This window comes from Miscanthus floridulus, chromosome 4 (assembly GCF_019320115.1).
Source record: "Miscanthus floridulus cultivar M001 chromosome 4, ASM1932011v1, whole genome shotgun sequence".
NCBI lineage: Eukaryota > Viridiplantae > Streptophyta > Magnoliopsida > Poales > Poaceae > Miscanthus > Miscanthus floridulus.
The window spans coordinates 94071770-94098435 of NC_089583.1; the positions used below are offsets into that span (position 1 = coordinate 94071770).

The following is a 26666-nucleotide window of genomic DNA, read 5'->3' on the forward strand; positions in this document are numbered from 1 at the left end:
AATCTACTATCTTGTGCATACCTCTAAATAGATTGTCGACCATATTTCGTCGACATTAACATACCTGTTGTGATCTGAACTGGGACCGGCGAACACATAAAAAATTACATTGTTCAGACAAGACATGGTAACTGTAAGTGCTTGGGGATGACGACTGATGAATGCGTTCGTCCTAATCTGGTCGCTCACCAACATCAAGATGTAGCTGAGGTGATGACGGAGCCCGGACCTCTGCTGCATTTTGGACCTCTCATTCACGAATTGTGTATCTGAGTTCTTCCTGGGCCATTCTCCGTTGTGTTTGGGCCTCCGTTGTCGTGGATTTCTCAACGAAAAAAATCCACATTCTCTCCTTCAATTTTCGCAAAAATCCGTCTTTTCTTCCCAAACTCCAAAATTAAACAAAACACCTCCCTCAGCTTTTAAAACCGTTCATCTTACCTCCCTGCCCTATTATAAGCGGTTTTGAAGACGGTTTTGTCTTTTTCTTTTTTATTTATTTCGGTTGAATTTTTGAAAAATTATAGTAAATCACAAAAAAAATCATAAAATAGAAAATCCAATTATGTTGGACTCCACGTGAGTAGATCTACACAGTGAACATATAATATGGTATGCTTTAGTACAAAGTTTTAGCTGTGGTCTTAGATCTATGTTTTCTGTAATTAAATGGAATAATTCATAACTGCAGTTTATATGGTCCAATGGTAAAATTTTTATGGTAGGCTAATTATTGTATGCTTAAATTATAGTAAAAATTTCATATTCATTGGATAATGCATAACTTAGCTATAGATTTTATTTTGGTTTATGTTTGTTAAATATAAATAAATCTATAACTAAACTATACATGATCGAATGAGTATGAAATTTTTACTACAGTTCAATCATACAATAATTAGCCCACCATAAAATTTCATCACAATTTGACCATAAAAACTGTGGCTATGAATTATTCTAATTAATTACATAAAAGCATAGATCTAAAGACACAACAAAAATTTTGTACTAAAGCATACCATATTATATGTTCACTGTATAGAACTACTCAGTGGAGTCCAACAAAATTGAATTTTCTATTTTATGATTTTTCTGTGATTTACTATAATTTTTAAAGATTCAGCCAAAATAAATAAAAAAGAAAAAGGAAAAACCACCTTAAAAACTGCTTATAACAGGGCTAATGAGGTAAGATGAATGGTTTTAAAAGTTGAGGGAGATGTTTTGTCCGGTTTTAGAGTTTAGGGAAGAAAAACGGACTTTCGTGAAAGTTGATGAGGTAATGTGGACTTTTTCCATTTCTGAACATGGGAACACCTGTGCAATTGCCACTGGATCAGCATGGCGACGAGTGGACTCCACGTACTACTGATGTGCAGACTTCAGGGAAATTCATCACAAATTCCACGCGTCGCGCCATTCAAACGTTAAATTGTACTGCTATTTTGCTATGATTTTGATTCCAAAACCATATGTGAACACACGTACATATCTGTATTCTGCTACGACCGCAGCTGACCATGAACTGGAACAGTGATGTGCGGATTTCTGGTACATATGTGCAAATTTCTGTGTTGATTCAAGGAAACTCTACAGAGCAGTTAAAATTATATGTTTCAGTGTTGATTATATACATAAACGCAAGAAACTCGGTCCAAGAAAATTCTACAAAGCAGTTATAAAATATATATGTTTCTAACGTTGATTATCCAGGACACAAAACTCAGTCCAAGTCCAACAAGATTACAAGATGGAGCAGTGGGCCAATTTCTTTACGATGCACAAATTTAGTCCAACTGACAAAGCCTAACAGGTCCAATAATGAACAATGCCCAAGGGCGATTTCTGTGTGAAGTTTAAACCATACTTGAGGCAATTGAGTGAGAAGAACTAGAGATAAAAAAATAAGTGAGAAGAACTAGGCAACATGAAGAACAGTAGAAAATAAAAAGAACACAGCAAATTATTTGACAATCTTTCTTAGATTCTTTGAATCACCCTATGCATGAACAAGATCCAAACGACCCTGAATACTAGCGAGTACTGATCAGATATATTTTCCGATCACAGAAGAACGTAAATCCTACTGCAAGATCAGACAGGCATTGCAACCCGGAAACCGACATTAGATCCAGTAGTATATTGGTCTGTAATATGGCCTTGTCTTATATGCCGTACTATTTCAACGAACGAATAATATTTTTCTCTCATAATAAATCAACAAACAGTACTTTCAACGCTTTTTAGCAAAGCGAACAGCACCTCTGTACACAGCGCGCTAGATGTTAGTAGCATGCGGAATCGCCTAGCACCCGACAGGGTAACCCATGACGGCACCATCCAGCGCGGCGGGCTTCCCCTACTCCACGGTGGCGGCGCCACAGCACGAGCCACTCCCGCCAGTGGCGGAGCCAGGATTTCACGGCTGGGTATTCCAAGTACAAAAAATTTCCGATGCATATGCAATAGTAATAAGGGATAAAACCAGTACAAAATTGATCCTGGTGCACACCTCAAGTAGTATATATATAATTTTCTTAAAATATATGCGAGGTAAATTATTTTTTTACCCCGGTAACAAGGCACCTGGCAAAGTGAACCTGGTGTCACCCTGGTAATAATCAAAGTATAAGTTCTTTATCTACGTTACCAGAAAAACAATGCAACATTTCTTTCAAAAAAAGAACACAATGCAACAACAAAAAATAGAAAAGGAAACCTTCAATCCTTACTATGAAGAATCAAGAATGGATCTAGGGTCTTTTGTGTTCGTCGTGTTGTTGCTTCACGCCGCAGATGAGAGAGGTGCCGAGGGGGAGGGTCGGACACCTAGACGCCGGAGCCGAGGGGGAGCCTGCAGAGACCACTGACCGCCGCCGCCGCCACCAGAGGAGTGCCGGGCGCAAGGCGCTGCCGCGTTCCCGACTGCTAGAGATGGGCGAGGGGCCGACCGGGCGAGGGCTGAAGGGCCGAGGGGGAGAGCCGACCTGCCGTGCCGCCGCTCTTTCGATCGATGCGAGCGCCCTTCCGCCATGGTTTCTGCCTTTCTGAGTTCGCGGACTGCTGCAACTAGTTGTTCTACTGGGCTTATGGGCTACATATTTGCAACATTCAACAAACTAACATGCTGTATCATTATACATGTATACATATATTTGTGTTTGTCACAAAAATCATGGGCATTCCATGGAATACAGGGGCATATCCCTGACGCCGCCCATGGCGGCTTATGAGCCTTTTAAGGTACCAACTAGATCCACAATTTTTAAAATGCATTTTCAGCATACTAGATTCGTTAAATGATGCAATCTAGGTCTATAATGGTTTGAAAGGGCAACGTGCCCATACATGTCATGTCAGATAAAAGACCCTCTTGGATTAGTAAAATGTATATCATTTGATAAGTTTACTGTCTCAAAAATACATTTTCAAATTGTGTGGATCTACGTGCACCATTTGACAAGTTAGGGACCGCTCAGGTCTATAATGGTTTGAAAGGGCAATGTGCCCGTACATGCCACATCATAAGATAAAAAAAAAAACTATATCATTTGACAAGTTTAATGTGTCAGAAATACATTTTCAAAGTGTGTTGATTTGTGGCACCATTTAACAAGTTAGGGACCGTTCATGTATTTAACTTAGATAAAATGTACATCAACAAGAAAACCATGTTGCACTCTTATCTCCATAAACAAGCATGATTGACTTGGATCCTAATCGCTTGAGCTTTTCAGCCAAAATCAGCACTACTTTTCAGCCATGGAACAATATTTTTTTTTCTCACAATAAATCAGCAACAGCAGCCGAAAATCAGCCAGCCGAACAGAGCTGAACATAACAATTAACTTTTTATATAAAAGACAACATGTTTAGGTAACTACAATAATTCAAGTGAGCTGTACGAATTTGAAATCAACCTACTGTAACCGGTTGAATGGGAGTACTTGTCATGCACTCAACCATGTCTCAAACTTGTGTGCCTATTTTATTTTTATTGAAAAAGTTGGCTAGTTTCCTCTTTTTTTATAAGATACACACAACTTCTGTGCCGTGTGTGTTTGTGACATGTTAATGCACTTTTTATGGTAGATTAGCTAAGCGATGGTTCAGAATAATGTGTGCTTGTCAGTCCAAGAACAATATGCATTATCATGTGCTGCCCGAGTTTGTTTTTCTTATTTTTCATACTCATTGTGAGCAACATCACAATTTGAATTCATTTTTGTACACAAGAAAAAAAAATTATATATATGAAGCTAAAAGGACATGTTTTGATGCAAAGTACTTTTGGAGTTCTAAAAGAATAACATGGTTTTGTTTAATATTTTAGTTTTAGAGTGAGATGAAGTGTTTTGGATGATTGTTTTGAATACCATTGTATCGGTGAAATAATCTTATGGAGTTTTAAAAACTTCACTCCGAATTCCTTCTTTCTTTTTTTTCGCGAACGGGATTACCCGTATTTCATTAAGCCGAATGCCTTCTTTCTAAACGATAACGATGGTTTTATACGTCAATGGATTCTAAACCTGTAATTTCTAATACTACCATTTGTTAATACTACAGCATCAATAAGGCTTTAGCCTTTTTTTCGCAAATTGTTTCTGACTCCACCCCTACGCCGCCGGATTCTTGCTTATCCCCCGCATCATTTGGGATGAGACGAGACGAGACGACGATGCCGATAGGCACGCGAGTTGAGGTGAGGTGACAGGGGCAACGAGGAGCCTGACGAACCGGCCGGGGAAGGGTTCGCCGCCGAACCGATCCGACCCTTCGGTCACCGGGCGCGGGCGAATGTCACGGACGCCAAGGCGTGGCGGCCGCCGTCGGGTTCGCTTCGTTTCGAACGAAAACACACAGACCTTGTTGAAAGGGGAAAAAAAACGCGACCCACAGGGTACAGCACAGCGCACCGCAACGCCAGCCAGGCCCAAGCATAGGGCATAACGCGCAGCGGCCACTAGGCACTAGTCCACCCGTTTGTCCGTCATCATCTGATCCGCCGCTACACCTCGGCGTTCGTGAGCGCTGGCCTCTTTCGCCACGGCACGGCACGCGCACCAACGGCACCGGACCGGTTATATCTCCCCCACGCCCCGCGCTGGGGGCCGGGCCCCAGCCCCCAGCTAGCGAGCGCCGCCGGTGCCAGCCAGTGCAACAGAACCCGCACCACACGGGCGCGCGCAGCGCAGAGACGACAGATCGGTCGGCGTCGGCCCATGGCGATCGGCGGGGAGCAGGAGGAGCGTGCTGGTGACGGGTGGCGCCGGGTTCATCGGCACGCACACGGTGCTGCGCCTCCTGGAGCAGGGCTACGGCATCACCGTCGTCGATAACTTCCACAACTCCGTCCCCGAGGCGCTCGACCGCGTCCGCCTCATCGCCGGCCCCGCGCTCTCCGCCCGCCTCGACTTCATCCGCGTACGTGTACCGAAACCGCGCCGCCGGGGCGGTTGTTGTTTCGCATGAGCCTTTGTATGTTTGCCCCGCGCGCGCCTCGCTGATTGAGAATTGCTCTCTCGATCGCTCACCGTGCTGCATGCCCGTCGGCCGTCGCGTGGATTTCAGGGGGACCTGAGGTGCACCGAGGACTTGGAGAAGGTGTTCGCTGCCAGGAGGTACGGTGCTAGATCGATCCATGCATGAAACTTCACGACTCTCTCCTCTGATGAAGCCCTTTCAGCGCTTCGATTTCTACCTCTACAACAACGTGAGTCCCACACCACACATGCGCTGCTGTCCTCCATTTCCAGGTACGACGCCGTCATCCACTTCGCCGGGCTGAAGGCCGTGGGGGAGAGCGTCGCTCACCCGGAGATGTACTACGAGAACAACCTCGTCGGCACCATCAACCTCTACAAGGCCATGAAGGAGCACGGCTGCAAGAAGGTACTACTGCTGGATAGCCTCCTGCCTGGCCGCCACGATCTGACTGGCACTGACTGACCCCGCGAGCGCGCGCGTGCAGTTGGTGTTCTCGTCGTCCGCCACCGTGTACGGCTGGCCGGACGTGATCCCATGCGTCGAGGACTCCAAGCTGCAGGCCGCCAACCCCTACGGCAGGACCAAGGTAGTAAACAGTGTTGTTTCAGCCAGATTTCAGACCAGCCAACGGGGGCCTGTGTTTAATTTGCCTACAAAATCGCCACAGATACTCACTGACATTGACAGTTTGTCGCGGCAGCATTTGGTTGGGCATTGAAATGTTCGCTCGTATCTGGCCGTATCAATTTCTTTTGATCGATTGATTGATTGGTGTTGCAGATCAGGGATTACATACACGTCGTCGATCTGGCCGACGGGCGTATCGCAGCGCTCAACAAGCTCTTCGACGCTCCTGATATCGGTACGACGCCGGCGAACCATTTTGGGCACCACATCCACATGTTCACAAATCACATCCAGTTGTACTTGACCATGCTACCTCGATCGTGTCCCTGGGCAGGTTGTGTGGCCTACAATCTGGGCACGGGGCGCGGCACATCCGTTCTGGAGATGGTGGCGGCGTTCAAGAAGGCCTCCGGCAAGGTTTTATCCGCGCATCGTGTCCCTATGATCTGATCCGGAGAAAGGGACCTGAAACTGACGTCTCTGGCTGCAAAACTGCAGGAGATTCCCACCAAGTTGTGCCCCAGGAGACCGGGTGACGCGACGGAGGTTTACGCGTCCACTGAGAAGGCTGAAAGGGAGCTTGGATGGAGGTAATGACTATGAACACTAACACCTCTTATCTGCATCATAAAGCTTATCACTTTATCAGTGCTACAAACTGATATGTGGTATTTCTGCGGCAGAGCCCAGTATGGAATTGAGGAGATGTGCAGGGACCAGTGGAACTGGGCCAAGAAGAACCCGTATGGCTACTGCGGTAGTGCCGAAAAATAGAGTAGGTTCATCAGAATGAACTCCGTAATGAATTGTCCATAGTAGTTCTCTGGAACCTATCAGTGAAAAAAAAAGGAGACCACCTAAATGTGCCTACAAAGCTTCATACGATCTCCCCGCGTAATTGTGATGATGATGATGTTATTGGCTGCTACCGGGTGACTTCAGATGGTTGGAACGTGCAAAGATTTGAGTGTGTTAAGCTGCGCTCTGACTCGTATCGTGTCCCCACCCTCTTGGTACTTCCGTTTGCTCATTCCCACGTCTGAGAGTTGACTGCTTAGGACAAAAGACAGCACGATAACGAATTACCGAGGATATATGCAAAACAATCGCCTGTTCGCTTGATCGTTTTTATGGTTTATAAGCTGGCTGATGTTGTTTTGTTGTGAGAGAAAAACACTATATCATGGCTGATAAGCATGGCTGATACGATCAAGCGAACATGGTGATGTGTGGTGTCAAGTGCGTCTATGGGTGTCTGTTCTGTATAAGCTTCTACACGAAAACCAATTTAAATTGGTTCTGGAAATTTAGAGAATTTTAAAAAATAATATAATAATAAAATGAGAAGCATTTTTAGATATCGGTCAGTTTATGATCTTAATAGACCATAGGTGGATCCACCCCTAGGGAGAGCTAGGGCGGCCGCCCTAGGTCCCTTTGGCTGGACACCCTATCCCCATCCCACGGAGGTCGGAGCTGGCGAGGCCACGTGCCACCTGACACAGGGAAGACAGCGGCGGAGCGGAAGCGTGTGCTACGCAGGAGTATGACGCGAGGCCGCAAGGGGAAGGGATGAGGCAGTATCATGGGCTGATGGGCCACGAGGGGAAGGGATGCCTAGGCCCAGCAGTCGACCAACACCCTAGCCAGGCTAGGCTGCCAGTTAGGGGGCTCAGCTACTCGCTACTCGCTCAACTACGCTGTTGCCCCTCTGTTCAACTCCTCGCCCCCGCCCCTGCTCAACTGCGCCTGCGCTGCCTGCCTCCGCGGCTCCGCCTTCCAGGCTCGCCGCTCACCGCCCCTACGCGCTCGCGCCGGCTGCCACGGATGTTGGCCAGCCCGCCCCGCGATGGCACGTCCCCGACCCAGCGGCCTAGCCACTGACGCTTGACGCTTCTGCTGCCACCTACTGACTAGCTCCCAGGCGGCCAGGCCACTAGCCATCCCCCAGGCCCAGGCAGCTAGGCCCTAGCCGGCCCTACTGCTTGTGGCCTTGTGGGTTGGGGATTTTGGATTTTGGATTTGGTAATGTCATTTTCTAATTGACTTGTCTATGGAATTGACAGGTTTTTATATTGTATTTCTACATTAAAACGTATATTATTGATAATTCCGTTATTAAAAGGTAATAGACCATGATTGTTCTCAGATAAACACGTAGCTTTTGAAACTTTGCTTCTCAAAAACAATCTTTTCGTGCAAAAAAGCTATAGCAACAGCGCAAATAAACAAGGCCACGTCATCAAAGATAGACAATCGGACACGAGACTAAGTATCTGCTTCCTACTTAATGCCTTTACCCATCAAAGATCGACAATCGTTCACTACCTATGTCTAGCCTCAGGCAGTGACGAAGCCAGAAAAAAATTTAGGAGGGGCTGAACAAAAGAATAGAGGTTTTTTTATCTTCTCTTAACCTTAGCCCCTCCTACCTAATACATGTATGCATAAAATTTTAAGGGAGGACTTAAGAAAACTCCACGTGCTCGGGATGGGTAGGGGGGGCTGAAGCCCCCCTAGCCCCACCGCTGGCTACGTCCATGGCCTCAGGTGATCATTGTGCATGTATTTCAATGGTGATACCTCTTTTACTATTACTTGTACCATTCCTGCACTTGAACATGAACGAATTTGTTGTGCTATAGCCTATGACACTATCAAAAAACAAAAATGTAACTTTGAAAACATCACCAGTAAGGTGGACGAAGTTCGCCATGATGATAGAGTTCGATGCATCAAGCCACAAGGAAGGGGACGATACCGCAATGCAGAAGGATGATGTGTGTTAGTTTTTTTACAATTGTTTTTTCAGATTGCCAAGAGCATGGACATTTAGACCTTGTGCTACTTCATTAATTATGCAGACGATTACCAATTTTAGAGTGTTAGTTGATCTCCACCAACGGCCTATTGGGCCCTTGTCTCTGCTCCCTGATCGGGGGAACCCAACCCTAATATGGTTGGTGGGCCCCTGTCGCACATCACATATATAAAGAGAGGTGGGGATCACGGCTCGCACTACGAGGTTCAACGGAGCAGCCGCCATCCCACCTACAGTAAACCTTAACCGATCTAAAGCATGCTGCCAGCGACGGGATGCCCCACCACCGTCGTCGCCTCTGTAGGCCACGGGAACACCACTGGATCGCCACCTCGTCTCCTCACCAGCCATGCCGAGCACCGGCGTCCGCGAGGACTACACCGAGCTGGAGCCGTCTCTACACTGGACGCCTACTATGCCGTGGCACCGGCGTCTACGCTGCTGCTGCGTCGCAACAGAGAAAGGCGAGGAGGCTTACCGAATCCACGGTTACACACAGAGGTACACACCAACGATTCTAACAATGGTACCAGAGCTAGGTTGCCAGTGTGTAACCCTAACCCTAACTGGGTAAAAGAAAAGAGAAGTAAGACCGGGGTGGCGGACGTCACTGTCTACCGGTCACCACCGCCACCGCGTGGGGGAAAAGATGCCGCACCGCCGTCCTCACCGGCGCGCGGCAAGAAAATAAGAGAAGAACATCCGTGTTCGGATCAGAGAAGAAAAAGAGAACCGATTCGGATGAACTCCGAAAAGAAAAAGAAATCAAAAGAAAATGAAACCCTAACCCTAGATCCCATTCGGATGAACTCCGAAAAGAAAAGAAAGAAGATTAAAATCGGTTCAATCCGAGCACCAAAAGAGAACCAGAGAAGAAAAGAAACAAAAACCAAAGAAAAAAGAAGAACAGTCCAAACCCTAATCCCCATCACCGGATCGGATAAGAGAAACAAGATCCAAATCGGAGAAGAAAGGGGAGAAAAGGGGATGGAACAAACCCCGCCGTGCATCGGGATGGCCCTTCGCCGACACGGGAGAAGAAGGGCCGAGCTAGGGGGCAGCTGCTCGCTGGGCTCGGCCAAGGGGGCGCCGTGGCCAGGTCGCTCGACGGCGGCGTGCTCACCCGTTGGGGAGCATGCGCGCCAGCGAGGGGGCCGACGACAGCGCCATGGATCGCCCGCTCCACCGCCTTCGAGTCGCTCTCGTTTGTGCTCGCCTCGCTGCTGTGTGAGGAGAGAAGAGAGAGAGCGAAGAGAGAGAAAGGAAAGAACTGAATGGCCTCTAGGGTTTGAGGACCGCGGCCAGAGAAGGCTTTTATTCGGCCGAAACGAACGGACGACCGTCGGATGCGATCCGACGGCGGATCGCGATCGGGCCAGCGAAAAGGCCTAGGCGGGCACGAGCGGGAGGCCATTTTGCCGGCCCAGACCTAGGTTGTGGCCTGGGCGCGCGTGGCTTCTGGGCCAAAATTTTCGCGCTAGGCCGCGCTGTGCGAATGGTTTTGGGCCGAAGGAACAGTGCAGAAAATGAATCAGTTTTGTTTTTTCATTTTCCAGTAAAGATTTTATTTCCTGGAAAATGAATAAATGGCTTAAAGAGAATATGAAAAGTGATTTTTCCTATGGGTAAAATTCAATAAATTGAGTATACGTTTTCCGCTGCTAAAGAAATTGTTGATTCTCCATTTATTTTTAACCAATGTGGTATTTAATTGGAGAAAAAGAGTTTTGACATGATTATGATGTTGTTATTTTCTAACCAACGTTGTTAATAATAATATCATAATTTTTAATGATTTATGCATTAATTCTATTTCTGCCAAACGGTGATGTAGAATTAGTATATGAGAACAGTTGTATAATTTTAATGATTTATGCATTAATTTTACTTCTGCCCAACGGTAATGTAGAATTAGTGTATGAGAACAGATGTAAAAGTTAATGATTTATATATTAATTCTATTTCTACCCAACGGTGATGTAGAATTAGTGTATACGAACAGTTATATATTTTGATTTTGACCAACGTTGGAATTAAGGCATGCAAATGGTGTTATTTCTATGTTAAGAAAAAGTTTGACCTGGTTTTCATCTTAGCTGAGGTGGACTGGGTAGTCATCTCACCGTGTTCCACTGGCACTAGTGAGGGAGACAAAAGAGAATGATGCCATTTGGGCAACTAAAGAAAGGGATTTTGAATCCCAAAAGATGTCATATAACTTTGAGCATAGGAAGTGGGTCACTGTCAACATGAAATGTTTGGCTGTGATAAAGAATATGATTGAGCTTACAATTATGGGCTCAATCCCAGAGTGTGACACGATCACCGAATACCTCGATAGAATAAAGAGTCAGTTCACTAGCTCTTCAAAGACATATGCTACCTAGATGATAAAGCAGCTGGTGACAAAGAGTTACTCTAGAAATGATGGCATAAGAGAGCTCAAGATGCATCGTCGAAATTATGGCACTATCGTTCAGGCCATATTTCGAGGGGGAGAATAGAAAGACTAGTTAAGAATGATATTTTTCCTCCATTAGAGCTCTCAGATTTAGAGATTTAGAACAATGCAGAGAATGCATAAAAGGAAAGTATGTAAAGAAAGATGACAAATAAAGCGTAGAAATTTTATAGATTATTCACACAGACATCTGTGGTCATTTTCCTGTAAAGAGTGTGGATGGTTATGATTCGTTCATAACATTCACAAATGATTACTCTAATTATGGCTATATTTATCCAATCAAAAAAAGAATAGGAGCATTGGATAAATTTAAGATATTAAATATTAAGATAGTCAGGTCTGACTGTGGGGGAGTACTACGGTCGGCATACCCTAAAAGAATGGCATAGTAGCCCAGTATTCTACACCAGGCGAACCTCAGCAGAATAGAGTATCTAAAAGAACCAATCGTACCCTGATAGATATGGTGCGCAGTATGATAAGTTACTCCATCTTATAGTTGAGCCTACGGATGGAGGCGTTAAAAACCGTCATTCATATTCTCAAAAGAGAACCAAGTAAGTTGATGCCCAAAACACCGTATGAGTTATAGACAGAAAGAGTACCCTCACTAAACCACTTGCGTGTGTGTGGGAGCTCTGCTGAGGCTAAAGTATTTAACCCAAACATTGGGAAGCTAGATCCCAAAACAATAAGTTGCCATTTCATTGGCTACCTAGAAAAGTCAAAAGGTTTTTGTTTTCTACTGTCTAGAGAGACATACAAAGTTTGTGGAAATGAGACACGCTGTCTTCCTAGAGGACGAATTGATGAGGGGGAGCATGGTAGCTTGAGAAATTGACCTTAAAGTGAAGCGGGTGTATGCGCCCACTCCAATGATTCATAAGCCATTTTTCTCACTACCGGCTGTTGCTACACCGACAGTGCTAGATACTGTAGTGTCAGCATCTGTTGTTATCACACCTGTGACAACAATGAATGACGATGAGGAACCTGTTCTTCAGGATCCTATAGAACCTATTGCCACACATGAGGGGGAGTAACAGCAGCCTCAAACAGAAGATATGCCAAATGTGAAGGCGCGTAGAAGGTCTCAAAGAGTTAGAAAATCAGCTATTCATGCTGATTATGAAGTGTACAACACTAAGGAATTTCAAATGGAGGATGATCCCACCTCGTTTGAAGAAGCCATGAGTAGTGATCATTCATCAAAGTGGCTTAAGGCCATGGAAGATGAAATGAAATCAATGATTGTCAATAAAGTTTGGGATTTAGATATAATTCCTAAAGGAGCCAAAACAGTAGGCTGTAAATGGGTCTACAAGATAAAACTTGACTCTCAAGGGAATATAGAAAGATATAAAACGTGATTTGTGGCAAAAGGCTTTATGCAAAGAGAAGTGATTGATTACAATGAGACCTTTCTCTAGTCTCATGTAAAGTTTCCTTCAGAATCATAATAGCAATAGTGGCACATTACGATTTAGAATTACATCAGATGGATGTAAAGACGGCATTCCTCAACGGGGACTTGGAGAAAAATGTTTACATGGCATAACCGAAAAGTTTTGTCATGGAAGGAAAAGAATGAATGGGATGCCGCCTAAAGAAATCCATTTATGGATTAAAACAAGCTTCAAGACAGTGGTACTTGAAGTTTGATCAGCAAATAAAGAATTTTTGGTTTAAAGAGAATGTAGAGGACAATTGTGTCTATACAAAGTTTAAGAATGGGAAGTTTATCTTCCTTGTCCTGTATGTGGATGATATCTTACTTACTAGTAGCGATGTTAGTCTACTATAGGAGACAAAGAAGTTTTGTCCTCAAAACTTGATATGAAAGATCTTGGTGAAGTCTCATTCGTTCTAGGGATCGAGATTCACCGAGATAGAAGAAAAGGGGTATTAGGACTGTCATAAAAGGCATACATAGAAAGAATCTTAAAGAAATTCAGTATACACAAATGTAGTCCCTCACCTGCTCCTATAGTCAAGGGCGACATATATGGGGATTTTCAATGCCCCAGGAACCAATATGAGCTCAATCAAATGAAAGTGGTTCCATATGCTTCAGCTGTCAGAAGCTTGCAACATGCTCAAGTATGTACGCGCCCTGACTTGGCATTTGTTACCGGGTTACTTGGCAGATTCTAGAGCAATTCTAGAACAGAACAATGAAAATTGGTAAAGAAAGTCTTGTATTATTTGCAAGGAATGAAAGGCCTCATGATGACGTATAGAAGATTTGATTCACTCCATATAGTGGAATATTTAGATTCTGATTATACAGGAGATGATAGAAAATCCACGTCTGGATATGTATTCACTCTCGCAAGGGGAGCTATTTCATGGAAAAGCTCAAGGCAAACCATTATTACATCGTCCACAATGTATGACAGTTTATAACGTGTTATGAGGCAATGGGCAGGTGAACTGAATAAAGAAGTTCATACCCGATTTGAAGGTGGTTGACGACATCTATAGACCACTTAAGTTATACTATGATTATAATCTAGCAGTACAGTATGCTCACAACATAAGTCAAGTAGTACTGCCAAACACATTGATATAGAGTATTATGTTATGATAGATAAAGTCCGAGATCAAGTCATAAGTCTTGAGCATATAAGTACAGAAAAGATGCTTGCGAATCCGCTTACAAAAGGCTTGCCACCCAACGTGCTCAGAGAATATGGTGTTCAGAGAACATGGTGTTCAGAGAACATGTAGCTAGCATAGGTTTAAGGGAAAGCCTAAAATTCCTAGACAAAAGAAGGCCCAAGGATAAGTATCTATTTCAGAACAGAGTAGTGTGTTGTAGCTGTTAAGTCTATCGGCAATGAACTGTGACGATGAGACATGCTCTATGCACTAATCTGTAATGGAATGAACAAAAGTAAATAAAATTGAAAGATGGTAGTGAGATCAAGGGGGAGAATGTTAGTTGATCTCCACCAATAGGCCCAATGGCCTATTGGGCCCTTGTCTCTGCTCCCTGATCGGGGGAGCCCAACCCTAATATGGTTGGTGGGCCCCTGTCGCATAACACATATATAAAGAGAGGTGGGGATCACGGCTCGCACTACGAGGTTCAACGGAGGAGCCGCCATCCCACCTACAGTAAACCTAAATCGATCTAAAGCGTGCTGCCAGCGACGGGATGCCCCACCACTGCCGTCGCCTCTGCAGGCCACGGGAACACCACTGGATCGCCACCTCGTCTCCTCACCAGCCGCGCCGAGCACCGGCATCCACGAGGACTACACCAAGCCGGAGCTGTCTCTACACTGGACGCCTACTACGCCGCGGCACCGGCATCTATGCTGTTGCTACGTCGTAACAGAGAAAGGCGAGGAGGCTTACCGAATCCATGGTTACGCAGAGAGGTACACACCAACGATTCTAACATAGAGTTCCAAGTGTAAGAAATTTCCTGCAGCACTTCACTTATCTAGGTAAAGCACGAATATTGTACTTTATATTTAAGTTCAAGACATTGTCATGTTCCATACACCTTATTTCCAACCCTTTTACTCTATACTTTGCGCTGGAATACGTGATTTAGATGTTGTTAGTGCATACTGCCTTTATGCTTGTATTCACTGCGACATGTTCAACATATGCTCTACGTCATATATGTTTTTTTAAATATAATTAATTATTACAATAATAAGCTCATTCCTCGAGATAATTTATTGTTAGTTTCTATATACAAATTTGTTTCTTGGATATGTGTGTGTCCCTTGTGCATTGTTATGTCTCAAAAAATTATTGTAGTTTCTCCCTTATAGATGATTTTATTTGGATAGACACATGCGTGTCACACTTACTTGTCTACTGGTACATGAAGAATGAACAGAACAAAATACCTCAATACACAATTTCATTCTATTATTTCATGACATGACCATGACATTTACATGCCTCATCTAGAGTTGGAAACTATACCAATTGAATTTCATCTACATAAAACTCATCTTATTAAAAAGCATTGTCATGGCATAAACATGTCTAAGTGAAACTCTGACTAATAATAATGTAATAAAAATAGTTTAAATCTAAATAGGACCGGTGTGTCATGTACTTTCATGTAAAGACACAATTAATGAATGAACTTTTTTTCACTAAGTTTTTATTCCTAAAAATACTAAGAACTCTTCTTGGTTTACCAAGGTATGTGAAACGCCAACTACTCCTACATTTAAGTTATAGTTTTTCGTGGATTCTAAATACAACTTCATCGACTGCTCTTGATATTTTTTTCTTTGAAATACCAACCTCCATTTCAAATACCAACTTTGATTTTTATTGTTCATGTTTTAACCAGAAATATTTATTTAAATATTTAGTCTAAGTAAACCGAGGATTGCATCACTAGATTGGTTATCAACAGTATTTTAGTTAGGTCATATACTTTTAGCATGTTTGCATGGATATTTACAAATATGAATGGCAAAAAATAAACTAAGTGAAAATCGCTAAGTATTGTGAAATGGAGGTTAGTCGTCTGTTCTAAAATAAATCAACTTTTAAGGTTGTTTAAACAAAACGGTCTTAGGTTTGATAAAGTTTAGAGACAATAGCGGGAAATATTTATGACGTCAAATTAGTAGATACGTCATGGATTATATTTCATTAGTGTACCTATTTTTGTTATAGTTTTTATAAAATTAGTCAAACTTAAGATAGTTGGTACAACTGGAGGACTTGTTTGAATTAGTTAGGGCTAGTCACTAGCTTATGATAAAATTAGCCCAAATTAGACAGGGGTTGACTAACTAGTTTTTTTAAGAGCCAACGACAAGATCATGTCGATCATATATTAATAGAGAAGAAACATTTTACAATGATAAAAGCAAAACAAAGACAACACTCTCACGAAGGAGGCAACAACAAAACCACCACCACAGAGAAACGCAAAACAACATATCCTCAGAAGCATCGGCCTTAAACACCACTTTGTATGCCACAAAGAACAGGCAAATGCAAACTAGGAGTAGTAGTAGGTTTTCCACAGCGATGCCTCCAAAGAGGGAAATGATGTCCACAAATGTCATCAACGCTGGCTAGAGAACTAACGTTTTTCAACCAAACTCCTAAAGGATAAAAGGGGTCTCACAACAATGCCTCTAATGTGGGGCTTGCCACCAAAGACGGTACTATTGGTGATCAAAGCTAATGGCCTAGCGGGGCTTTTGCCCGACAACCACCGCACCCAAGCCCAAACCATCAACATCGTAGATGACTATAGCAATCGCCACCAATAGGAAACAGTTGCGGTCACGACGAGGTCACAGGTGTAAGGAAAATGGACCCTTGGCCCATTTACTTTGGATTTTGGTGTTTGATGACCAACACAACCAAATTGGACTTATAAATTTGCAAGTGATTGTTTTGTAGTTCAATAGGGTGCAAGAAGTGACTTGGACGAAGGTGACGTGATGATCCAATGATCAATACCATAAGCAAGACCTTAGAAGCATAAGAGAAGATCTAAGATATCAAGCAAAGTCTAAGCACGAAGATAAGAACCAAGCCAGACGCAAAATCACGAAGAAACGAGCTCACAGAGGTGACCGGACGCTGGATCGGACGCTAGTAGCACAGTGATCGGATGCTCTGATCAAGAGGCTCGGCGGCAACAACGATCGGATGTTGAACAGCAAAATCAACCGAACATAGGATAGCAGCGTCTAATCGAGTACAGAGAGGTTCCAGAGCGACAAAATTACGACCGGACACGTTCGGTGGTATGTGACCAGACGCTGGCAGCATTCGATCAGTTGATCGTGGCTCTAACGGTTGGGACGACTGGACACATCCGATCAGGACGACCTGAGCATCCAGTCAGCAGCAAAAAATAGGATTCCATCCCCAACGGCTACTTTCTCAGTGAGGCTTATAAATACAATCCCTAACCGACCAAATGAGAAGGGTGGAGCTAAGGAAACATACCAAGGGTGTAAATACACCATTTTAGTGATCTCCACTTGCATAGTGCTTATTGATTCATTAAGTGATTAGCGTAGGTGCTTTGTGAAGTGCTTAGGTTGATTAGACCACCGCTTATGTATTTGCTCTAGGTTTAGACCTAGTGTTTAGTGAGGTTTGCACACCTCTTACCACTCAACGCTTGCACGCACCATTATTGTACATCGGAGGAGCTTGTAGTCTTGCGATATCACACCAACCATGGTTGTGGTGTGGCCGCCACCGTGTACCAGAGAGAATAAGGCCCATGGCGTTTCGGCCGGAAGCTTGATAGTGAAGACGACAGGGAGCATCCAGGAGAGGATTGCCAAAAGGCACGTCGAAGACCCACTTGCACATGGGGAAGGCCCGAGACTTTCCACGGAGTTACCCGACTGGGAGCTTGGCCCTTGTGAGGGATTCCTTGCGAGGGGCTCCGACGAGGACTAGAGGGAAGCTTGCGTGCTTCTCGATACCTTGATAAAAATACTAGAGTCATCAACGGGAGTTTGCATATCTCTACCTTGCTCTTTAGCTTCCGCATTTACATTGATTGTACTACTCCTTTTATGGTAGGGATAACAACACACTAGCAAAACCGTAGTTGCATATTTAGATAGTTTATCTATTGCATAGGTTTTGCTAGGGTTAGAAAATGAGGCCATAGTTTAAAATTAGAATTTTAAGTTGCCTAATTCACCCCCCTCTTAGGCATCACGGTTACCTACAAGTGGTATCAGAGCCGGTTGGCTCAATTTGGATCTTTGGCTTAACCGCCGTTGAGCCGACGCTATTTAGAGTGATTGGGATGGATACCTCTAGGCCTCCACAGTTTGACGGCACTAACTCTCCTTATTATAAAGTTAGAATGGCTTGCTACCTTGAGGCGGTTGATTTGAGAGTTTAGAGAGTCACTCATGACGAGATAAAACCCATTAAGAATCCCGATAAACCCACAAAGTGTGAAGAAAAGGAAATACATTTCAATGCTAGAGCTAAGAATTGCTTGTTTGAATCTTTTAGCATGGATGTGTTTAACCAAGTGTTCACTTTAAGTATGGCACATGAAATTTGGTTAAAACTTCAAGAGCTCCATGACGGCACATCTAATGTCCATGAGCAAAAATATTGTCTAGCTAAACAAAATTATGATTTCTTTACAATGAATGATGATGAGCTTGTTCGTGATATGTATTCTCGTTTGAATCTCATTATCAATGAGCTCCATTCAATAGGACTAACAAAGCTAGATGATGCGGACATCATGAGGAAGATCATCTCCGTGCTACCACAAAAGAAATATACAAGCATCATCACCATCCTTCACAACATGCAGAACTTGAGCACAATGACCCCAACCATAGTCATTGGCAAGATAGTGGCATTTAAAATGTCACACAAGATGGGTTAAGAAGAAGCCTCTTCATCAAGCAAATGCAAAGCTCTCGCATATAGTGAGAAAAAAAAAGATAAAGGGCAAGCAAGTTGATACAAGCTCAAGCTCAAGCTCCTCAAGTGAAGATGAAGAAGAAGATGAGGATGATGATGATGATGATGATGATTCAAGTGATGATGATCAATCTTCCTCCTCCACCTCTGACCTTGATGAAGAATCAAACTTATCAACAAGGTAGAGAAGATGATCCAAAGGCTTAATGTTAAGGGTGTGTCCATCCAAATCCAAGATATCATCTTCACTAATCAAAGAAATGAGCAAAGAAAGAGAGGATGCTATGGATATGGTGAGTTGGGGCACTTTGTGGAAGTTTGTCTAAATAAGCCCACATCCAAGACAAAGAAGAAGGCATGCAAGAACTAAGCCCTCACATCAATAAGGTCATGGGATGATTATTCAAGTGAAGAAGAACACCATCACAAAGAGGCGAGGCCGCAAGCTCTCATCATCAAGCTCTTCTCATGTGTGCCTTATGGCATGAGGGTAACGAAAGCTCATCCTCCAGTGAGAGTGATAGTGATGATGAAATGCCTTCTTATGATGAAATTGTGCAACAAAATCTTAATTATGCTAAAGTTTACACTAGTCAACAAAAGAAGCTCGAAAAATTAAAAGAAAAGCTAGATAGTTCACAAGAAGCATATAAAACTTTGCTTCAACAATATGAGATATTTGCTAATCTTAATATTGAACTATCTACAAAAATTGAGAAACTTGAGGCTAATGCAACAACCAATGCATGCACAATTAATGGTGAGCAACTTGTAAAGAAAAAAAATTAAAAGAAAAATAGCTAGCTCACAAGATGCTTATAAAAGTTTGCTTGCTAAAAGAGAAACCATGTGCAAACATTGTGATGAGCTAACTAATAAAGTTGCTAATATTGAAGCCGTTAGTACAAGCCCACCAAGGCATCAAAAAAGAAAAGTTCTATCTTTAAGATGTCTAAAAAGGATGCCTGTACTTCTTGTAATGATTTATATTTAGACTCATCTTTATGCAATCAAGTTTGTGTTGAGAAAGTAGTTGTAGATACATGCACACAAGAGGTTGCAAAGGAGAATGAGCAACTCAAGCAAGAAGTAGCTCGCCTCACCAAGGACTTGACTCAAGTAAAAGGCAAGGCAAAGCAAGCTCAACTTCATCAAGATAACACCATCAAGGGAGTGAAGAAACTTGATGAAGAACAAACCGTGGTTTGCTACATATGCCACAAGGATGGTCATAAGTCCTATGAGTGCAAGGTGAAGAATGGGGGAGGAGCAAAGAAGAAAGCAAAAAAGCAAACAAGCAAGCTCTCCAACACCTACACCAACAAGGTGGACAAAAAGGCCTCCACACCTTATCTCTCTTGAAGAAGAAAAATGACAAGGTGGTGGGCATCAAGGTGAACAAGCAAGCCAACAATGGGGTCAAACGCTTTTGGGTGCCAAAGGAAATCATTTCCAACATGAAGAGCACCAAGAAGGTTTGGATCCCAAAAGGGAAGTGAGAAGTCCGATGGACTTTGAGGAATTTGGAGACTTGACAAAGTATGGATGTATTTCATAAGGTGCATCATGATGGACAAAATCATTGCCAAGTGGGTTGGTGAATACTATGGACCCAAATTCCCCTTCCCATGTTAGGTAACTAGATTCAATTTTCTTCAAATGTTACTATATTTAATTTTCTACTAGTGGCATCATTAAGTATCTAGCTACTTTTCATGCCTATGTTTGCATTTGCATGCTTATATCCTTTGTCTTGCATACACTAGGTATATCTTATGGTAGGCTTGCTCGGTTTCATTCTTTACCCTCAGAGCAAACCTACATGGTTTAAAATTGTCTAGAAGCACGACACATAGCTTGTCTTTCGATTGTTCATCTAATATGTGCCAAAGTCCAAATTGTAGATAATTTCTTCTGAATATCGCCTTCGAAAATGACTCACATTCATGTGATGTCATCTTTCAAGTGGTATTTTTTATTCTAAAATTAATGTGCATGTTTCCTACAAGTATTCCATACTTGTTTGTACAAATTTAGAGAGAGGTTACTCTATAAGTTGGATGCTTTGAGACTAACATCTTTTCATGTTTATCATGTGTGTGGTAGTCTCATTGCAAGGAAAATGGAGTCCCTGAAGTTAAGCATCATACTTCAAACATCCACCACCAATTGCAAGTGGTAGAAATCAAATTGATTTCCACATGTGGTATTTCTAAAATAATATCATCATGTTGATTTCATTTTAATATTTATATGCTTTCTACATGCATTATATAGATTAAATTCCCTTGAGTAAATTTTTTTGCCATTTATGCATATGCTTTGCTTTCTACCATATGTATGCATATATTTAGGGGGAGCTTAGTCTATATAATGTGAGAGTCAAATTTTGTGACCTATTCCACTCTACATACAAAGGATCACAAAGTTTGACCCTCCCTTGTGCTTCTAATGTCTTTCTTTTCGGTGTTTGATTCCAAAGGGGGAGAATTTAGAGGACCAAAAGCAAGCATTAATTGGTAGGACCAAAAACTAGATCATAATAATTTACAAGTGATGATGGTCTACAAGTAGTAATGGTCCGAGAAAGGGAGGATAGTGGATGATGGATTAGCCTATGTAATAGGAAGAGTTTGTAGGAAGCAATGCTTAAATCGATAATGCCATATAGGGATATTTGCAAGGGCAAGATAAGTTTTTATGTAGTATCTTTTAGTCTTACAAGTAGCATCTTTTAGCATTATATAACCTTGCCCCTTGCATTGCATCCTAGCAAGTAGATAGTTTTTAAATTCCAAATTTTTATTATTTGCTTGTTTTGGTCGTGTTGTCATCAATCACCAAAAAAGAGGAGATTATAAGGAAAATGGACCCTTGGCCTATTTACTTTGCATTTTGGTGTTTGATGACCAACACAACCAAATTGGACTAATGAATTTGCAAGTGATTGTTTTGTAGTTCAATAGGGTGCAAGATGTGATTTGGACGAAGGCGACATGATGATCCGATGATCAATGCCACAAGCAAGACCTTAGAAGCACAAGAGAAGATCTAAGATATCAAGCAAAGTCCAAGCATGAAGATAGGAACCAAGCCGGATGCAAGATCATGAAGAAATGAGCTCAAAGAGGTGACCAGACGCTGGACCGGACGCTAATAGCACAGTGACCAGATGCTTCGATCAAGAGGCTCGGCAACAGCAGCAACCGAATGCTGAACATCAAAATTGATCGGACGCAGGACAACAGGGTCCAATCGAGTACAAAAAGATTCTAGAGCGGCGAAATTGTGACCGGACACGTCCGGTGGCATGTGACCGGACGCTGCAGCGTTTGATCAGTTGATCGTGGCTCTAACGGTCGGAACGATCGGATGCGTCCGATCAGGACGACCTGAGCGTCCGGTCAGTAGCAGAAAAGCAGGATTCCATCCCCAACGGCTACTTTCTCAGTGGGGCTTATAAATACAACCCCTAACTGGTCAAATGAGAAGGGTGGAGCTGAAAAAACATACCAAGGGTGTTGATACACCATTTTAGTGATCTCCACTTGCATAGTGCTTAGTGATTCATTAGGTGATTAGCGTAGGTGCTTTGCGAAGTGCTTAGGTTGATTAGACCACCGCTTATGCGCTTGCTCTAGGTTTAGGCCTAGTGTTTAGTGAGGTTTGCACACCTCTTACCACTCGGTGCTTGCGCGCACCATTGTTGTACATCGGAGGGGCTTGTAGTCTTGCGAGATCACACCAACCGCGGTTATGGTGTGGCTGCCACCGTGTACCGGAGAGAACAAAGCCCGCGGCGTTTTGGCGGAAAGCATGATAGTGAAGATGGCGGGGAGCATCCGGGAGAGGCTTGCCAAAAGGCACGTCAGAGACCCACTTGCGTATGGGGAAGGCCCGAGGCTATCCACGGAGTTACACGACCGAAAGCTTAGCCCATGCGAGAGGCTCCAACGAGGAGTAGGGAGAAGCTTGTACGCTTCTTGATACCTCGGTAAAAATACCAGAGTCGTCGACGGGAGTTTACATATCTCTACCTTGCTCTTTAGCTTCTACATGTACAATGATTGTACTACTCCTTTTGCGGTAGAGATAACAACACACTAGTAAAATCGTAGTTTCACATTTAGATAGTTTATCTAGTGCATATGTTTTGCTAGGATTAGAAAAGGAGGCCATAGTTTAAAATTAGAATTTTAAGTTGCCTAATTCACCCTCCTCTTAGGCATCATGGTTCCCTACAAGTGGTATCAGAGCTGGTTGGCTCAATTTGAACCTTTGGCTTAACCGTCGTTGAGCCGACACTATTTAGAGTGATTGTGATGGATACCTCTAGGCCTCCACAGTTTGACGGCACTAACTCCCCTTATTATAAAGTTAGAATGGCTTGCTACATTGAGGCGGTTGATTTGAGAGTTTGGAGAGTCACTCATGACGGGATAAAACACATTAAGAATCCCGATGAACCCACAAAGTGTGAAGAAAAGGAAATACATTTCAATGCTAGATCTAAGAATTGCTTATTTGAATCTTTTAGCATGGATGTGTTTAACCAAGTGTTCACTTTAAGTACGGCACATGAAATTTGGTTAAAACTTCAAGAGCTCCATGACGGTACATCTAATATCCATGAGCAAAAATATTGTCTAGCTAAACAAAATTATGATTTCTTTATAATAAATGATGATGAGCTTGTTCGTGATATGTATTCTCGTTTGAATCTAATTATCAATGAGCTCCATTCAATAGGACTAACAAAGCTAGATGATGCGGACATCGTGAGGAAGATCATCTCCGTGCTACCACAAAAGAAATATGCAAGCATCATCACCATCCTTCACAACATGGAGAACTTGAGCACAATGACCCCAATCATAGTCATTGGCAAGATAGTGGCATTTAAAATGTCACACAAGATGGGTCAAGAAGAAGCCTCTTCATCAAGCAAAGGCAAAGCTCTCACATATAGCGAGAAAAAAGATAAAGGGCAAGCAAGTTGATACAAGCTCAAGCTCAAGCTCCTCAAGTGAAGATGAAGAAGAAGATGAGGATGATGATGATGATGATTCAAGTGATGATGATCAATCTTCCTCCTCCACCTCCGACCTTGATGAAGAATCAATCAAACTTATCAACAATATAGAGAAGATGATCCAAAGGCTCAATGTTACGGGTGTGCCCATCCAAATCCAAGATATCATCTTCACTAATCAAAGAAATGAACAAAGAAAGAGAGGATGCTATGGATGCGGTGAGTTGGGGCACTTTGTGGAAGTTTGTCTAAACAAGCCCACACCTAATACAAAGAAGAAGGCGTGCAAGAATTAAGCCCTCACATCAATAAGGTCATGGGATGATTCTTTAAGTGAAGAAGAACACCATCACAAAGCGGCAAGGCCGCAAGCTCTCATCATTAAGCTCTTCTCATGTGTGCCTTATGGCATGAGGTAATGAAAGCTCATCCTCCAATGAGAGTGATAGTGATGATGAATTGCCTTCTTATGATGAAATTGTGCAACAAAATCTTAATTATGCTAAAGTTTGCACTAGTCAACAAAAGGAGCTCGAAAAATAAAAAAAGCTAGATAGTTTATATGAAGCATATAAAATTTTGCTTGAACAATATGAGACATTCGCTAATCTTAATATTGAACTATCTACAAAAATTGAGAAACTTGAGGCTAATGCAACAACCAATGCATGCACAATTAATGATGAGCAACTTGTAAAGAAAAATGAAAAATTAAAAGAAAAGTTAGCTAGCTCACAAGATGCTTATAAAAGTTTGCTTGCTAAAAGGGAAACCATATGCAAACATTGTGATAAGCTAACTAATAAAGTTGCTAATCTTAAAGCCATTAGTACAACCTTCACCAAGGCATCTAAAAAGAAAAGTTCTATCTTTAACATGTCTAAAAAGGATGCCTCTACTTCTTGTAATGATTTATGTTTAGGCTCATTCTTTTGCAACCAAGTTTGTGTTGAGAAAGTTATTGTAGATACATGCACACAAGAGGTTGCAAAGGAAAATGAGCAACTCAAGCAAGAAGTAGCTTGCCTCACCAATGACTCGATTCAAGTAAAAGGCATGGCAAAGCAAGCCCAACTTCATTAAGATAACACCGTCAAAGGAGTAAAGAAGCTTGATGAAGGACAAACCGTGGTGCTTAGTGATTCATTAGGTGATTAGCGTAGGTGCTTTGCAAAGTTCTTAGGTTGATTAGACCACCGTTTATGCGTTTGCTCTAGGTTTAGGCCTAGTGTTTAGTGAGGTTTGCACATCTCTTACCACTCGGTGCTTGCGCGCACCATTGTTGTACATCGAAGGGGCTTGTAGTATTGCGAGATCACACCAACCGTGGTTGTGGTGTGGCTGCCACCGTGTACCGGAGGGAATAAGGCCGTGGCGTTTTGACGGGAAGCTTGATAGTGAAGACGGCGGGGAGCATTCGGGAGAGGCTTATCGAAATGCATGTCGGAGACCCACTTGCGCGTGGGAAAGACCCGAGGCTATCCACGTAGTTATCCGACCGGGAGCTTGGCCCTTGCGAGGGATTTCTTGCGAGGGGCTCCAACGAGGACTAGGGGGAAGCTTGCGTGCTTCTCGATACCTCATTAAAAATACTAGAGTCATCGATGGGAGTTTACATATCTCTACCTTGCTCTTTAGCTTCTACATTTACATTGATTGTACTACTCCTTTTGCGGTAAAGATAACAACACACTAGCAAAATCGTAGTTGCACATTTAGATAATTTATCTATTGCATATGTTTTGCTAGGGTTAGAAAAGGAGGCCATAGTTTAAAATTAGAATTTTAAGTTGCCTAATTCACCCCCCCTCTTAGGCGTCACGGTTCCCTATAAGTGGTATCAGAGCTGGTTGGCTCAATTTAGACCTTTGGCTTAACCGCCGTTGAGCCGATGCTATTTAGAGTGATTGTGATGGATACCTCTAGGCCTCCACAGTTTGATGGCACTAACTCCCCTTATTATAAAGTTAGAATGGCTTGCTACCTTGAGGCGGTTGATTTGGGAGTTTGGAGAGTCACTCATGACGAGATAAAACCCATTAAAAATCCTGATAAACCCACAAAGTATGAAGAAAAGGAAATACATTTCAATACTAGAGCTAAGAATTGCTTGTTTGAATCTTTTAGCATGGATGTGTTTAACCAAGTGTTCACTTTAAGTACGGCACATGAAATTTGGTTAAAACTTCAAGAGCTCCATAACGGTACATCTAATGTCCGTGAGCAAAAATATTGTCTAGCTAAACAAAATTATGATTTCTTTACAATGAATGATGATGAGCTTGTTCGTGATATGTATTCTCGTTTGAATCTAATTATCAATAAGCTCTATTCAATAGGACTAACAAAGCTAGATGATGCGGACATCGTGAGGAAGATCATCTCCATGCTACCACAAAAGAAATATGCAAGCATCATCACTATCCTTCACAACATGGAGAACTTGAGCACAATGACCACAACCATAGTTATTGGCAAGATAGTGACATTTAAAATGTCACACAAGATGGGTCAAGAAGAAGCCTCTTCATCAAGCAAAGGCAAAGCTCTCGCATATAGCGAGAAAAAAAAGATAAATGGTAAACAAGTTGATACAAGCTCAAGCTCAAGCTCCTCAAGTGAAGATGAAGAAGAAGATGAGGATGATGATGATGATTCAAGTGATGATGATCAATCTTTCTCCTCCACCTCCAACCTTGATGAAGAATCAATCAAACTTATCAACAAGATAGAGAAGATGATCCAAAGGCTTAATGTTAAGGGTGTGCCTATCCAAATCCAAGATATCATCTTCACTAATTCAAGAAATAAAC

At 42.7% G+C, this 26666-nt stretch overlaps 1 protein-coding gene across 1 annotated transcript; it reads left to right on the plus strand.

Annotated features, from left to right (window-relative positions):
• Positions 1-2327: 2327 nt before the first annotated feature.
• On the plus strand, positions 2328-6970 carry LOC136548843 (UDP-glucose 4-epimerase 3-like). The gene is made up of 9 exons (XM_066540223.1): positions 2328-2429; positions 5137-5427; positions 5575-5624; positions 5760-5895; positions 5975-6076; positions 6271-6352; positions 6452-6534; positions 6616-6707; positions 6801-6970. Exons 1-9 carry the CDS (start codon positions 2328-2330, stop codon positions 6889-6891), a joined length of 1029 nt encoding a protein of 342 aa, XP_066396320.1. The 3' UTR covers positions 6892-6970.
• Positions 6971-26666: the final 19696 nt, after the last annotated feature.